This window comes from Carcharodon carcharias, chromosome 11 (assembly GCF_017639515.1).
Source record: "Carcharodon carcharias isolate sCarCar2 chromosome 11, sCarCar2.pri, whole genome shotgun sequence".
NCBI lineage: Eukaryota > Metazoa > Chordata > Chondrichthyes > Lamniformes > Lamnidae > Carcharodon > Carcharodon carcharias.
In genome coordinates, this window is record NC_054477.1 from 8,848,722 (window position 1) to 8,865,996 (window position 17,275).

The 17,275-nt window shown below is 47.9% G+C and overlaps 1 protein-coding gene across 3 annotated transcripts in view; it reads left to right on the forward strand.

Moving 5' to 3' along the window:
* The window catches only part of LOC121284491 (cGMP-dependent 3',5'-cyclic phosphodiesterase), a 401,388-nt gene that overhangs the window by 192,763 nt on the left and 191,350 nt on the right, over positions 1 to 17,275 (forward strand). For 2 of the 3 annotated variants that reach the window (XM_041200018.1, XM_041200020.1), the window contains exons 2-3: positions 4,304 to 4,393; positions 6,169 to 6,260. In XM_041200018.1, coding sequence (XP_041055952.1) covers positions 4,304 to 4,393; positions 6,169 to 6,260 — 182 coding nt within the window. The remainder of the gene's footprint in view (positions 1 to 4,303; positions 4,394 to 6,168; positions 6,261 to 17,275) is intronic. The other variant, XM_041200019.1, reaches the window with a different exon arrangement.

Sequence of the window (17,275 nt, forward strand, 5' to 3'; positions counted from 1 at the left end):
CTCTTTAACAGGGGTCCCTGAGGGAGAGACTCCCTCTTTAACAGGGGTCCCTGATGGAGAGTCTCCCTCTTTAACAGGGGCCCCTGATGGTGTGACTCCCCCTTTAATGGGGTCTCGGACGGAGGGACTCCTCCTTTAAGAGGGGTCCCTGATGGAGGCACTCCCTCTTTAACAGGGGTCCGTGACGGAGAGACTCCCTCTTTAACAGGGGTCCCTGATGGAGAGACTCCCTCTTTAATATGGGTCCCTGACGGAGACACTCCCTCTTTAACAGAGGCCCCTGATAGTGTGACTCCCTCTTTAACAGGGGTCCTTGATGGTGAGACTCCCTCTTTAACAGGGGCTCCTGATAGTGTGACTCCCCTTTAATGGGGTCTCGGATGGAGAGACTCCCTCTTTAACAGGGGCCCCTGATAGTGTGATTCCCCCTTTAATGGGGTCTCGGATGGAGAGACTGCCTCTCTAAAGCCCATTCACTGATGCTGAAGCCAATCTGCTGTATTTTCCTCCCTCTGTGCTGGAGCTGTTGTGAGAATTTTGTTTGTGTTCCTCAGTGCCAGCCCTGACATCTCACTAATTTAGTTTCTGAAGTGTAATTAGTTTTGTTCGATTCCTGTGACTAGTCTCAGCTGCATTCTGTTGGCACTGGCCCATGATAGCAGAGCAACTGCCTGCACCTATTGACAGTTCAGTGAAAATAACACATTGACAGCAATCAATGGGAAGGTTAAGAAAGGTCATAGATCAGCGTATGCAGGACCACATTCTGTTCAGAAGTCATGTCACAGCTACAGATTGAACCTCTGTTATTCCTGGTCCCTCACTGAGACAACAGCTTGCATTTATATAGCACCTTTAACATCCCAAGGCACGTCCACAGGTGCATTAACAGGCAAGCTTTTTACACTGGACCACATAAGGAGATATTAGGACAGGTCAAAGAGGCAGGTTTTAATGAATGTCTTAAAGGAGTGAGAAAGTGGTGGAGCTTTAAGGAGTGAATTGCAGATCTCCTGGCCCAGGCAGCTGAAGGCAAATTGTGGAGCGATTAAAATCAAGGACACACGAGAGGCCGGAATTGGAGGAGTGTAGACACCTCGGAGGGTGGTGGGGCTGGAGGAGGTTACCGAGATAAATAAGGAAGGAGAGAGGACAAGGAGAGACATGCACACGAGGATGAGTATTTGACAACCGAGGTGAGACTGGGCCAGGAACCAAGGTAGGTCAGTGGGCACAGGGGTGATGAGTGAACGGGACTTGAAGTGGTTTAGAACACAGCCAGCAGAGCTTTGGACACCCTTAAGTTTATACATAGTAGGAGGTGGTTTGAATTGCCAGTGCTCAATTTGTCATGTTCTTCAGGATCCATAATGGGCTGAGAAAAGACTCCCTGTGTCAGGCCTGTCAGCCTTTGCACCCCTTGTGCTGTGGGGCTATCAGCTTTTGTAAGCCATCAAAACCACCACCCCCCTCAGGGTCAACCCATTCACTGATGTGCACATTTGCAACTCAATGGGTAGCACTCCAGCCGTCAAGTCAGGAGGTTGTGTGTTCAAATCCCACTCCAGAAACCTAAGCACAGAACTCAGGCTGGCACTCCCAGTGTGCCACTGAGGGAGTGCTGCGCTGTTGGAGGTGCTTTTTTCAGATGAGGCATGTATCTGAAGCTAAACAATCCCACAACACGATTCTGCAGGGAAGGTCTCCTGGTCTTGTACTAACCCCTTCAACCCATATCACTCAAGCTGTTCCATCTGAATTGGTTGAATTACTCTTGGAATCTTGCTGTGCACACATTGACTGCCATGTTGCCAACAATACAACAGTAACTGCACTTAAAAAAAATACCTCATTGGCTGTGGAGGAATTTTAGTCATCCCGAGGCCATGAAAGGTGCTATACAAATGCAGTTTTGTATTTTTCTGCCTCCCCCCCCCCCACCCCCTCGCTTTCCCGCTGATGCGAGGGTGATTTAGATCAGCAGGGGTGCAGGTTGAAGTCATGAGCAGTGAACACAGAAAATGCTGCAAATACACAGCAGGTCCGGCAACATCTGTGGGGAGAGAAACAGAGTTAACGTTACACACCCAATGACCTTTCATCAGAACCAATAATTGGCTTTTGTGTTAATGAAGCCAGGAGGAGATTCATTTTGGGAAACACTATACTATGCATTGAGCCACTGAATCATTTTGAAAGTGAAGCTAGTGCATCTCTGCTCTCCAACACTTTCTTTCTGCACACCATCCACCATCACAGAAACCTCAGCTGCCTTGAGCCCACACTCAGGAGATCACAGTACAAAGACCCCCTCGTCCTTAGCTCCACCTCCTAACCCCGGGCTGTACCTGCCCTGGGAGTGTTTGATGGGGACGGTGTAGAGGGAGCTTTACTCTGTATCTAACCCCGTGCTGTACCTGTCCTGGGAGTGTTTGATGGGGACGGTGCAGAGGGATCTTTACTCTGTATCTAACCCCGTGCTGTACCTGTCCTGGGAGTGTTTGATGGGGACAGTGTAGAGGGAGATTTACTCTGTATCTAACCCCGTGCTGTACCTGTCCTGGGAGTGTTTGATGGGGACAGTGTAGAGGGAGCTTTACTCTGTATCTAACCCCGTGCTGTACCTGTCCTGGGAGTGTTTGATGGGGACAGTGTAGAGGGGGCTTTACTCTGTATCTAACCCCGTGCTGTACCTGTCCTGGGAGTGTTTGATGGGGACAGTGTAGAGGGGGCTTTACTCTGTATCTAACCCCGTGCTGTACCTGTCCTGGGAGTGTTTGATGGGGACAGTGTAGAGGGGGCTTTACTCTGTATCTAACCCCGTGCTGTACCTGTCCTGGGAGTGTTTGATGGGGACAGTGTAGAGGGAGCTTTACTCTGTATCTAACCCTGTGCCTTAGGAATGTTTGAGTGAGCTTTACTGTATTTTAATGGTACCACTGTGTGCTTGAAATGAAATTGTTATTAAATGCTTGGATGACTTGTATGCAAGTTAGATTTCCTGCTGTTGGTGGAATTTAAACACACCGGGTAATATTTATAAATTAAGAACCACAAAAGATAACAAGAAACACAGGAGGGGCTTGTTTTGCTCATGACGCGGTTAATTATGTGCAACAAATTAGTGACACTGTTAATAGATTGAAAAGCTTTAGGAAGGAACAGGATATATCTTGTCAACAACTGGGATTGTGAGTTAGTAGAAACATCGCAGAGGATTATACTGGGGGATGGGAGAACTAGATGATCAGAAAAACTACTGAGTGACACTGTTCCCAGCTCCAAGGCTTTTCTGTTTTCCAATTTCAAGCACTAACATCATGGATGCAATGGAATTGTACAGCACAGGAGGTGTCCATTCAGCCCATCATGCATGTGCTGGCCCTTTGAAAGAGCTGTTGAATTAATCTGACTCTCCTGCTTCTTCCCCATAGCCCTGGGCCTTTCATTTGGAACAGAGTAAATGCTGAGAGGGTGTGTGTGTGTCCCCCCCCCCCACACCGCTCATGGGCGAATCCAGAACTAAGGGCACAGTTTCAAAATAAGGGGTCTCCCATTTAAGACAGGCAGGAGGAGGAATTCCTTCTCTCAGCAGGTCGTTAGCCTGTGAATTCTCTTCCCCAGAGAGCTGTGCAGGCTGGGTCTTTGAATATATTCAAGGCTGAGTTGTGCAGATATTTCATCGACAAGGAAGTTGAGGGTTATGGAGACAGGCAGGAAAGTGGAGTTAAGGCCTCAGTCAGATCAGCCATGGCCTTATTGAATGGTGGAGCAGGATTGAGGGGCTGAATGGTCTACTCCTTCTCCTGTTTCATAAGATGTTATGATTTATTTATCTTTGAAAAGTTACTGTTGAATCTACAGTCCTTTCAGTAAGCCCATTCCAAATTATAATACCAACATATATATATATATATAAATATCTCCTCAGCTCTCCTCTAGTCCTTTTAGCAGTCATTTAAAATCGGTAGAGGTTGGTTTTCAATCCTCCTGCATTGATGAGCATAAAGCAAGTTGAAAACATTTGTATCTTCACAATTGCGTGAATATCCTGTCAGTTCGAAGAAGTGCTCCCAGCACAAACTCAACCTGTTCACTGCTGGAGATATTCAATCCTAAAGGCAAGAGCACTTACCTCTACCCCCACCCCGCTTCCCCAGGAGTGTTTGATTGGGGCGGTGTGGAGGGAGCTTTACTCTGTATCTAACAGAGGCTCACGTGTAGTGTGAAATGGAATTAATGGCCTTTTTCTCTGCTAGAAATTCTATGCAAAGTGTTGATTTGCTGTTTTGTGTCTTTGCAGAATGCCTTGCTGGAGCTGGCCACTGTTATTGATACACTCTCCTTACGAGCTGTCATCAGTGATGTTCTGTCTACCGTCATTCCCAACGTGGTAGGAGCCAATCGCTGGAAAATTTGCACCATCATTCTCCCTCTGTCTCATTGCCGTTGTTTTCCTTACTTAGGCTGTCAATCAATTTGCATCCCAAAAAACAGAAAACAAACTAAGCTCTGACCTCCCTAGACCTCAGCTGCCATTTGACCTTCAGCTACATTGACCCTGATTGAGCACGAGTCTTTGAGCAGGGTGCTGATTGAGCTCGAGTCTTTGAGCAGGGTGCTGATTGAGCTCGAGCCATGATATTTGCACAGGAACCAGTTTAACCTTTCAACCTGGAGGTTTTTGTTCAAGTACTGTCCACAAATGACATACACCATCATCCCAACAGCTTGCTCGAAGCCTTACTGAGGGTTACATTCAGTGCAAATCACTCCTTGTGCTGTCCTCCCAAACATTCCTCAGCAATGTAGAACAGTTTACCCTGTATCTAACCCCTGTGCTGTCCCTGTCCTGGGAGTGTTTGATGGGGACAGTGTAGAGGGAGCTTTACTCGGTATCTAACCCCGTGCTGTACCTGTCCTGGGAGTGTTTGATGGGGACAGTGTAGAGGGAGCTTTACTCTGTATCTAACCCCGTGCTGTACCTGTCCTGGGAGTGTTTGATGGGGACAGTGTAGAGGGAGCTTTACTCTGTATCTAACCCCGTGCTGTACCTGTCCTGGGAGTGTTTGATGGGGACAGTGTAGAGCGAGCTTTACTCTGTATCTAACCCCGTGCTGTACCTGTCCTGGGAGTGTTTGATGGGGACAGTGTAGAGGGAGCTTTACTCTGTATCTAACCCCGTGCTGTACCTGTCCTGGGAGTGTTTGATGGGGACAGAGTAGAGGGAGCTTTACTCTGTATCTAACCCCGTGCTGTACCTGTCCTGGGAGTGTTTGATGGGGACGGTGTAGAGGGAACTTTACTCTGTATCTAACCCCGTGCTGTACCTGTCCTGGGAGTGTTTGATGGGGACAGTGTAGAGGGAGCTTTACTCTGTATCTAACCCCGTGCTCTACCTGTCCTGGGAGTGTTTGATGGGGACAGTGTAGAGGGAGTTTTACTCTGTATCTAACCCCGTGCTGTACCTGCCCTGGGAGTGTTTGATGGGGACAGTGTAGAGGGAGTTTTACTCTGTATCTAACCCCGTGCTGTACCTGTCCTGGGAATGTTTGATGGGGACGGTGTAGAGGGAGTTTTACTCTGTATCTAACCCCGTGCTGTACCTGTCCTGGGAGTGTTTGATGGGGACAGTGTAGAGCGAGCTTTACTCTGTATCTAACCCTGTGCTGTACCTGTCCTGGGAGTGTTTGATGGGGACGGTGTAGAGGGAGCTTTACTCTGTATCTAACCCCGTGCTGTACCTGTCCTGGGAGTGTTTGATGGGGACAGTGTAGAGGGAGATTTACTCTGTATCTAACCCCGTGCTGTACCTGTCCTGGGAGTGTTTGATAGGGACAGTGTAGAGGGAGCTTTACTCTGTATCTAACCCCTTGACAAAAAAGCCAGAGAATAGTGTGAGATTTTCTTCCTGCATCATGAAATCATACTGTGGTGGTGGAAGCAGAATTAATGCTAATTTTCAGAAAGGAACTGAATAAATAAGTGAAAAGGAAATATTTGCATGCCTCTGGGGAGAGAGAGCAGAGTGGGTCTGATTTCACTGGGCCAGCACAGGCAGAATGGGTCAAATGGCCTCCTTCAATGTTGTGTGATTCTGTGAAAGAAGCAGTTTGTCCTGATGTTGGTGTAATCTTGGTGACCTCTTCCCTGTTCCCTCTCCTACAGGAGAACATTTTCATTTACCTGCTGGACATGAGCTCGAACAAGATGCTGTGCGATAACCCTCCACATGAGATGTCCAATGAGGGGAGACTAAGGTACGTTGTGGGAACTGTTGAGCTCAGGAATGTGGCAGCGAGATGGTCACATGGATATAAATGTGGCCAATGGGATTGAATGTGGAGAAGTGTGAGGCATTGCAAGATAAAGGAATACACAATAAACGGAAGGATACCAAGAAGGGTAGAGGATCAGAGGGACCTTGGAACGCGCACCCTCAGACCGCTGACTGGACAGTGATATGAAGGCAGGTGCAATAGTTTCTAACATGGGCAGAGCCGTGGAGTATCAGCCAGGGAGGCTGTGCTAGAGCTTTTTTTTATTCATTCATGGGATGTGGGTTTCGCTGGCTGGGCCCAGCATTTATTGCTCCTCCATAATTGCCCCTTGAGAAGGTGGTGGTGAGCTGCCTTCTTGAAGCGCTGCTGTCCATGTGGTGTAGGTACACCCACAGTGCTGTTAGGGAGAGGATTCCAGGATTTTGACCCAGTGACAGTGAAGGAACGGTGATGTATTTCCAAGTCAGAATGGAAAATGACTTGGAGGGGAACTTCCAGGTGGTGGTGTTCCCATCTATCTGTTGCCCTTGTCCTTCTAGATGGTAGTGGTTGTAGTTTTGGAAGGTGCTGTCTAAGGAGCCTTGGTGAGTTTCTGCAGTCCATCTTGTAGATGGTACACGCTGTTGCCACTGTGTGTCGGTGGTGGAGGGAGTGAATGTTTGTGGATGTGGTGTCAATCAAGTGGGGCTGCTTTGTCCTGGACGGTGTCCAGCTTCTTCAGTGTTGTAGGAGCTGCACTCATCCAGGCAAGTGGGGAGCATTCCATCACAGTCCTGACTTGTGCCTAGTAGATGGTGGACAAGCTTTGGGGAGTCAGGAGGTGAGTTACTCATTGCAAGGTTCCTAGCCACTGACCTGCTCTTGTAGTCACAGTATTTATATGGCTAGTCCAGTTCAGTTTCTGGCCAATGGTAATCTCCAGGAAGTTGATACTGGGGGATTCAGTGATGGTAATACTATTGAACATCAAGGGGCGATGGTTGGATTCTCTCTTGTTGGGGATGGTCATTGCCTGACACTTGTGTGGTGTGAATGCTATTTGCCACTTGTCAGCCCAAGCCTGGATATTGTCCAGATCTTGCTGCATTTGGACATGGACTGCTTCAGTATCTGAGGAGTAACGAATGGTGCTGAACATTGTGCAATCATTAGGGAACATCCTCACTTCTGACCTTATGATGGAGCAGATGAAGATGATTGGGCCGAGGACACTACCCTGAGGAACTCCTGCAGTGATGTCCTGGAGCTGAGATGATTGACCTCCAACAACCACAACCATCTTCCTTTGTGCTGGGTATGACTCCAACCAGCGGACAGTTTTCCCCCTGATTCCCATTGACTCCAGTTTTGCTAGGGCTCCTTGATGCCACACTCGGTCAAATGCTGCCTTGATGTCAAGGGCAGTCACTCTCACCTCACCTCGGGAGCTCAGCTCTTTTGTCCATGTTTGAACCAAGGCTGTAATGAGGTCAGGAGCTGAGTGGCCCTGGCAGAACCCAAACTGGGCATCAGTGAGCAGGTTATTGTTAAGTAAGTGCTGCTTGATAGCACTGTTGATGTTCTCTTTCATTACTTTACTGACGATGGAGAGTAGACTGATAGGGCGGTAATTGGCTGGGTTGGATTTGTCCTGTTTTTTGTGGACAGGACATACCTGGGCAATTTTCCACATAGCCGGGTAGATGCCAGTGTTGTAGCTGTACTGGAACAGCTTGGCCAGGGGTGCAGAAAGTTCTGGAGCACAAGTCTTCAGTGCTGTTACCAGAATATTGTCAGGGCCCATAGCCTTTGCAGTATCCAGTGCCTTCAGCCGTTTCTTGATATCATGTGGAGTGAATCGAATTGGCTGAAGACTGGCATCTGTGATGCTGGGGAAGTCCGGAGGAGGCCGAGATGGATCATCCACTCGGCACTTCTGGCTGAAGATTGTAGTAAATGCTTCAGCCTTATCTGTTGCACTGATGTGCTGGGCTCCCCCATCATTGAGGATGGGAATATGTGTGGAGCCTCCTCCTCCAGTGAGTTGTTTAATTGTCCACCACCATTCACAACTGGATGTGGCAGGACTGCAGAGATTAGATCTGATTCATTGTTTGTGGAATTGCTTCACTCTGTCTATCACTTGCTGATTATGCTGTTTGGCACACAACTAGTCCTGTGTTATAGCTTCACCAGGTGGACACCTTATTTTTAGGTATGCCTGCTGCTGCTCCTGGCATACCCTTCCTGCACTCATAATGAACCAGGATTGATTCCCTCGCTTGGTGGTAATGCTAGAATGGGGGATATGCTGGGCCATGAGGTTACAGATTGTGTTTGAGTACAATTCTGCTGCTGCTGATGGCCCACAGCACCTCATGGATGCCCAGTCTTGAGTTGCTAGATCTGTTTGAAATCTATCCCATTTAGCACGGTGGTAGCACCACACAACACGATGGAGGGTATCCTTAATGTGAAGACAGGACTTCATCTCCACAATGACTGTGCGGTGGTCACTCCTACTGATACTGTCATGGACAGATGCATCTGCTGCAGGCAGGTTGGCGAGGATGAGGTCAAGTATGTTTTTCCCTCTTGTTAGTTCCCTCATCACCTGTCGCAGACCCAGTCTAGCAGCTATGTCCTTTAGGACTCTGCCAGCTCAGTCAGTAGTGGTGCTACTGAGCCACTCTTAGTGATGGACATTGAAGTCCCCTATTGAGAGTACATTCTGCACCCTTGTCACCCTCATTGCTTCCTCCAAGTGGTGTTCAATATGGAGGAGCACTGATTCATCAGCTGAGAGAGGGTGGTATGTGGTAATCAGCAGGAGGTTTCCTTGCCCATGTTTGACCTGATGCCATGAGACTTCATGGGGTCTGGAGTCGATGTTGAGGACTCCCCAGGGCAACTCCCTCTTGACTGTAAAGCACTGTGCCACCACCTCTGCTGGATCAGTCCTGCTGGTGGGACAGGACATACCCAGAGATGGTGGTTTTGAACAAAACATCAGTTGGACCACAGCTGGAGTAATGCGTACAGTTCTGGTCACCACATTAATAGAAGTTTATAATCTCACTAGAGAGGGCACAGATTGAACTGGAGCAGGTCAGAGGCTGGGAATCCTGTGGCGAGTAACTTACCTCCTGACTCCCCAAAGCCTGTCCACCATCTACAAGGCACAAGTCAGGAGTGTGATGGAATACTCCCCATTTGCCTGGATGAGTGCAGCTCCCACAACACTCAAGAAACTTAATACCATCCAGGACAAAGCAGCCCCACTTGATTGACACCCCATCCACCACCTTCAACATTCACTCCCTCCACACCGACACACAGTAGCAGCAGTGTGTGTACCAACTACAAGATGCACTGCAGAAACTCACCAAGGCTCCTTAGACAGCACCTTCCAAACCCACGACCTCTACCATCTAGAAGGACAAGGGCAGCAGACACATGGGAACGCCACCACCTGGAAGTTCCCCTCCAAGCCACTCGCCATCCTGACTTAGAAAAATATCACCATTCCTTCACTGTCACTGGGTCAAAATCCTGGAACTCCCTCCCTAACAGCACTGTGGGTGTACCTACACCACACGGACTGCAGCAGTTCAAGAAGGCAGCTCAACACCACCTTCTCAAGGGCAATTAGGGATGGGCAATAAATGCTGGCCCAGCCAGTGACACCCACATCCCATGAAAGAATTTTAAAAAAGAGGATTTACCAGCATATTGCCAGGAATGGAGAATTTTAGCAATGAGGAAAGATTGGATAGGCTGGTGTTGTTTTCATTGGAACAGAAGTGGCTGAGGTGAGTCAAAACAGAAAGTGCTGGAAAAACTCAGCATGTCTGGCAGCATCTATGGGGAGAAGAACATAGTTAATGTTTTGAGTCCAATCTGACCCTTCTTCACATTCAAAGGTTCAATAATGAGGGAGCACTGCACTGTCGGTGGGTCAGTATTGAGGGAGTCACTGTCAGAGAGTCAGTACTGAGGGAGTCACTGTCAGAGGGTCAGTACTAAGGAAGTTACTGTCAGAGGGTCAGTACTGAGGGAGTTACTGTCAGAGGGTCAGTACTGAGGGAGTCACTGTCAGAGGGTCAGTACTGAGGGAGTCACTGTCAGAGGGTTAGTACTGAGGGAGTGCTGCACTGTCAGAGGGTCAGTACTGAGGGAGTCACTGTCATAGTGTCAGTACTGAGGGAGTCACTGTCAGAGGGTCAGTACTGAGGGAGTCACTGTCAGAGGGTCAGTACTGAGGGAGTCACTGTCATAGTGTCAGTACTGAGGGAGTCACTGAAATAGTGTCAGTACTGAGGGAGTCACTGACATAGTGTCAGTACTGAGAGAGTCACTGTCAGAGGGTCAGTATTGAGGCAGTCACTGTCAGAGGGTCAGTATTGAGGGAATCACTGTCAGAGGGTCAGTACTGAGGGAGTCACTGTCAGAGGGTCAGTATTGAGGGAGTCACTGTCAGAGGGTCAGTACTGAGGGAGTCACTGTCATAGTGTCAGTACTGAGGGAGTCACTGTCAGAGGGTCAGTACTAAGGGAGTCATTGTCAGAGGGTCAGTATTGAGGGAGTAACTGTCATAGTGTCAGTATTGAGGGAGTCACTGTCATGGTGTCAGTATGGAGGGAGTCACTGTCAGAGGGTCAGTATTGAGGGAGTCACTGTCAGGGGGTCAGTACTGAGGGAGTGCTACATTGTTGGAGTGTCAGCACTGTGGTGGACTGCCCTTTCGAAGGGTCATTACTGAGTTTGCACTGCACTGGTGGAGGGTCAGCACTGATAGTACGCTGTACCTTTGGAGAGTCAGTGCCAAGGGAGTGCTGCACTGCTGGAGGGTTAGTCCTGAGGGATTGTTGTACGCCTGAAGAGTGGTATTTCAGATGAGGGGTTACACTGGCACCACCTCTACCCTCCCCAGTGAACGTAGAAGATCCCATGACGCTGTTTTGAAAAAGCAGATGAGTTTTCTATGACATTCTGTCCGATATTTATCCCTCCATGAACCCCACGGGAGCAGGTTACCTAGTCATTATTTTGCTGCTTGTGGGAGCTTGCTGTGCACAAATTGGCTTTTTCGTTTCCCACATCGTGACAATACTTCAGAAAGTATTTCACTGTCTGCCAAATGCTTTCGGATGTCCAGTTTGAAAGGCGCTATTCGAGTGCAAGTATTTTTCTTTTCAAGTGCACACTCTCTTGCACTCGCTCATTACATACCGTGACACCATTGGTTCTGGGTAAACATGAATTCCTTTCTACATCAGCACTGAAGCAACTCTTTGCTCTTTCATGGGATGTGGATGTCACAGGCAGGGCCAGCATTTGTTGCCCATCCCTAATTGCCCTCTCGGCCATTCCAGGGGGCAGTTAGGGAATCTGTTGTCCTTACCTGGTCTGGCCTACATGTGACTCCAGACCAGGTAAGGACAACAGATTCCCTAAAGGGCATTAGTGAATCAGCTGGGTTTTTACAGCAATTGGATGATAGTTGTTATGGTCACCATTATTGAGACTAGCTTTCAATTCCAGGTTCATTAGTTGAATTTGAATATCACCAGCTGCTGTGGAGGCATTATGAACCCTCCCCCCTGCCACCCCCTGCCGTGTATTAACCAGGGTTCCTGGTTACTAACCCAGTGATAAGACCATAAGACATAGGAGCAGAAATTAGGCTATTCGGCCCATCGAGTCTGCTCCGCCATTCAATCATGGCTGATAAGTTTCTCAACCCCATTCTCCCACCTTCTCCCTGTAACCTTTGATCCCCTTACCAGTCAAGAACCTATCTATCTCGGTCTTAAATACAATCAATGACCTGGCCTCCACAGCCTTCTGTGGCAATGAATTCCATAGATTCACCACTCTCTGGCTAAAGAAGTTTCTCCTCATCTCTGTTCTAAAAGGTCTTCCCTTTACTCTGAGGCTGTGCCCTCGGGTCCTAGTCTCTCCTACTAATGGAAACATCTTCCCACCTGTAAAGCCCGTGAATGTGAGAAATGGTCAGGTGCTGGTAACAATGAAAGCCCATCCTCTGTCTGAATGCTCCGTGAGTGAACAGGTTTCAGACTGAGTGAAGGAAGCTGCTGAGGGAAGTGTTTCTCACCCAGTGCGAGCTTTGTAAACTGTCACTTACATCCGCACTGCGCTTATTGGGACCCTGAACACAGTTCAGCGCAATAAAGAATGATTTGATGACTAGAGGAGATTAAATTCTTACTTTTAATTAAACAGCGACCTGTTCTTGTGATATATATCTCCCCCCTCAGCTGTCTGAAGGACAGCGACATGTCATAAAATTAATAAAAGCTCCCGGCTTTTATGTCGGACGTCTGGAAATTGACAATATTTTAACCTTGAGCTGTCACAGCTTGCACAGCACCAACCGAGACGTGACTCAATATAATGCCACCTCCCCTGACCCACCACACCCTGGGGCCAAGGCCACTTCTAACTACTCCAACCCTCTCCCCTTGATCCGTCTCTTCCCACCCAGGATTTCATGAACATTTGCATCACCTTGAACAGAATGCTTCTCTTTCTGTATTAAGATGCAATTAAATTGTAGCTTCAGGCTTTCAGTTCTTTCAACTAAACCGCCAGTGATGCATTTTAAGATCTTATGAACGCCCTTCTTGTCACCTTATCTGCACTTGGTGCAATAGATGTATATCCCTTAAATAAAATGTTATCAAGAAAAACGTCCACTCTGATGTTCCAGTGGTTTGTGAGTCAGTGGGTAGCACTCCCTTGCCTCTGGGTCCGAAGGTTGTTGGCTTAAGTCCCACTCCAGAGACTTGAGCCCATAATCCAGGCTGATACTTGCACTGCCGTACTAAGGGAGTGCTGCACTGTCAGAGGCGAGACTTCAGACCGAGGCCCCGTCTGTCCTGTCAGGCTGACGTAGAGGATCCCGTGGTTTTACTAACGAAGTGCAAGGGAGTTCTCCCCAGAGTCCCGGGCCACTGTTTATACCCTGAACCGACCTGGTTAGGAGAGGCGATGGCGTAGTGGTATCGTCGCTGGGCTAGTAATCCAGAGTAAGCCAGGGTAACGCTCTGGGGACCTGAGTTCAAATCCCATCATGACAGATGGTGGAATTTAAGTTCAATCATTTTAAAAAAAGGTGGAATTAAAATTCCAGTGATGACCATGGAAACCAATGTTGTAAAAACCCATCTGCATCACTAATGTCCTTCCTGGTCTGGCCTACGCGTGACTCCAGACCCACAGCAATGTGGTTGACTCTTATAATGCCGTCTGAAAAAGGGCAATTAGGGATGGGCAATAAATGGGAGTTCCAAGTATTTGTACATCTACATACATGAGGCTCCCCTTACCAATGGAATCTTGGCCTCCTTTTCCTTCTCACATAGTTTTTTACTTTAAGTAACATTCCAGTTTAACCGTTCCTATGTCCTTTGGTATCAGTTGCTGTAAAATCCTATATTAATGGACTAGTAATCCACTAATGATCAGTAGAGATGGGTTCAAATCCCACCACAGCAGCTGGGGAGTTTAAATTAATTTAGTTAATAAAATCTGGAATGTAAAAGCTAGTCTCAGTGACAGTGACCGTGAAACTATCATCGATTGTTGAAAAAGCCCATCTGGTTCAGTAATGCCCTTTAGGGAAGGAAATCTGCCATCCTTACCTGGTCTGGCCTACATGTGACTCCAGACCCACAGCAACATCGTTGACTCTTAAGTGTCCCTCTGAAACAGCCCACAGCAAGCCCCACAATGCAACGGCTCGCTACTGCCTTCTCCAGAGCAAGCAGGTTTGGGCGCCCCACATCCTGTGAATAAATAACAGGCCCCTCCATTTTGCACTATGTGCTCGGGACTCAGCACGGGGCATCGTCCTGAAGCGTCGGATTGTAATTGTAACTCAGCTCCCGGCCCTGGAACATCCAAAGGAACGTACAATTGTCTTTCTCCTTACGACAAAAAATTCCCTACTGTCCTTTCCAAAGAAAAACCTATCAACTCTCTGTCAGACGCAGCTGCCTGAGAAACCTGATTTGTTGTCTGCTTTAGTACAATCCCGGTGGCTGTTTTCTTCATTTCTTAACATTCTTGGACAGCAGTGGACAGGTTCACAAGCTGCACAAGAACATGAGGCAAAGGAGCTGGAGTCAGCCATTTGGCCCCTCGAGTCTGTCCTACCATTCAATAAAATCATGGCCGATCTTCTACTTCAGCTCCACCTCCTGCACTACACCCATACCCCTTAATCCAATTAACACCCAAAAATCTATCAACCTCTGTCTCAAGTGACTGAGTGTATGGCAATTCCAAAGATTCGGAAGTTTCTCCTCATCTCAGTCTTAACTCCCTTATACACGGTCCCGTGTTCTAGATACCCCAGCCTGGGGGCACATTTTCTAAGTATCTACCTTGTCAAACCCCTAAAGGCTTTTATATGTTTCAATTAGATCACCTCTCAATCTTCTCCAGGGAATATAGGCCTAATCAACTCAAATCTTTCCTTATAGGACAATCGCCTAATAGCATGAACCAATCTAATGAACCTCTGTTTCACTCCCTCAGGCAAGGGGACCAAAGCTGCACACAATGTTCCAGGTGTGACCTCACCAATGCCCTGTAAGACTCTTCCAATCCGATCACTTTGTAGTGATAGCAGACACACCACTTTGCTTGCTGTACCTGCCTGACCAGCTTTGTTGTTGTGTGCGATGTCAATGCTCCTCCCGTAGAGAGTCTTGGAGTTATTACAGTACAGGAGCAAGCCATTCGACCCTCGAGCCAGCTCTCTGTGGAACATTCCAGTCAGTCCCGCTCCCCCGTTCTATCCCTGCAGGTTTAGCTCCCTCATGTACCCATCCAATTTCCTCCTGAAATCATCCACAGTCTCCACTGCCACCAGCCCCTTGGCAGAGGGTTCCTGGTTGTTAACGTCTTCACTCCTGCTGCTGGGAGAATGAGGCGCTTGTCCTTTTGGTGGGGAGGGGGAGGAGGTTATGGGTTCCTTGGCTCAGACAATGAGGGGTGTGGCTTTACTCACATCCCTGGAAGCAACTATTCCACTGGGGTGTCACCCAGAAACTCTATCTCTGGTCTCCACTTGCTGGGACTGCCTGGAGCAGGGCACAGACACAATATCAAAGGCTGACTCCAATCCAATCACTGAAGGGTTGACGCGTTGATGACATAGCCTGGTGGCATGGCTACTCTGGCCTTTTTCTTTTTGCCCATTCCCAATGCCAGTTTCAAGGATGAAATCTTGGGTTTAACTTTGTGCCCCCGAGAGAGCGTCACACGTCACACCCAAGGACCATAGAGCTGGCAAAGAGTTTAAGACACGGGTATCTGCCTAGGCAGAGGACGGTACAGGGCTCAGAGGGGACTAAAAAAGGACCATGGAATACAGAATTCACTTTCTGGAACATTCTCTCAGGTTGGAGGTGTTGTCACCTCGTGTTTTGATCAGGATGGCAGGATGCAGAAAGATACGATGCCAGATAGTGTGATCTTTTATTCATTCTCAGGATGTGGGCTTTGCTGGCTGGGCCAGCATTTATTGCCCATCCCTAATTGCCCCTTGAGAAGGTGGTGGTGAGCTGCCTTCTTGAGCCGCTGCAGTCCATGTGGTGTAGGTACACCCACAGTGCTGTTAGGGAAGGAGTTCCGGGATTTTGACCCAGCGACAGTGAAGGAATGGGGATATATTTCCAAGTCAGGATGGTGAGTGGCTTGGAGGGGAACATCCAGGTGGTGGTGTTCCCATGTGTCTGCTGCCCTTGTCCTTCTAGATGGTAGAGGTCGTGGGTTTGGAAGGTGCTGTCTAAGGAGCCTTGGTGAGTTCCTGCAGTGCATCTTGTAGTTGGTACACAATGCTGGCACTGTACATCAGAGGCAGTAGTATAAATGATAATTTAACTCACAACTTTTGAATTATAAACTGTATGCAAATGCATGCAAATTAATCAATGACCTTAAAGCTATAGCCAGTAAAGTGGAAGATCATTTCCACTCAAAGGCAGTTTGCTATGTAAATTGCTTTCCATTTGCAATATTAATCATACCAGTTCTTTTCCCTTAATGACTGTGATGTTCATTTTAACCTCTACTTCCCCATTACTGGTGCTGACTTGCACTAGGCTACCAGCCAACTGATGCCTGCTGCCCTCAGTTACCTTACCTATCCTTCAGGAGTCACCTGTAGCTCAGTGGGCAGGACCCTGACTGCTGACTTCGAAGGTTGTGTGTTCAAGTCGCACTCCAGACATCATAAGCACAAACCTGAGGCTGACACTCCCAGTGTGGGCTCTGAGGGAGTGCTGCACTGCCGGAGGTGCCAACTTTCAGCTGGGACCTAAAACCGGGTTCCCACCTGCCCTCCCATTTTATTAGCTCGAAGAAGAGCAGGACAGCTCCTCCGGGTGTCCTGGCCAATGCTTGTCCCTCAATCAACATCACACACAAAAGAAACAGATGATCTTGTCATTACCACCATGCTGCTTGTGGGAGCTTGCTGTGCATGAACGGGCTGTTGAAGTTCACAACATCGCACCAGCGACCGCAGTTCAGAAGCACTTCTTTAGCTGTAAAGGGCGTTGGGATGCGCTGAAGCCAGGAAAGGCGTTACACAAATGCACTTTCTTCTTTCTTTTAACAGCCAATCCAAAGATTAGCTGCAACTATTCATTAAACTTGCAGAAAACAAGTACATCTTTGAAAAGTATTTCATTAAAAAAATATTTTAATCATAAATGTGAATTCAGTTGATTGAAGCAAATGCCTTTGATCCTTGACGCCTGCTACCTTGAAGTTCAGTTCTGCATACCCACCATCGACTAAGGAAGACTCTCAATGTATTTGCACCTTTTGTGCAGCAGTTTCGCTGTTTAATTAGTCAAATTGCAGGGGCCAGTTCACACAATCAACTCTTCCTGTGACTGCAATTAGCCCGACACTCCTGTCTCTCCAGTGATGCCACCGTGATTCAAATCAATCTTTTATTTTGAAATGTTAATGTT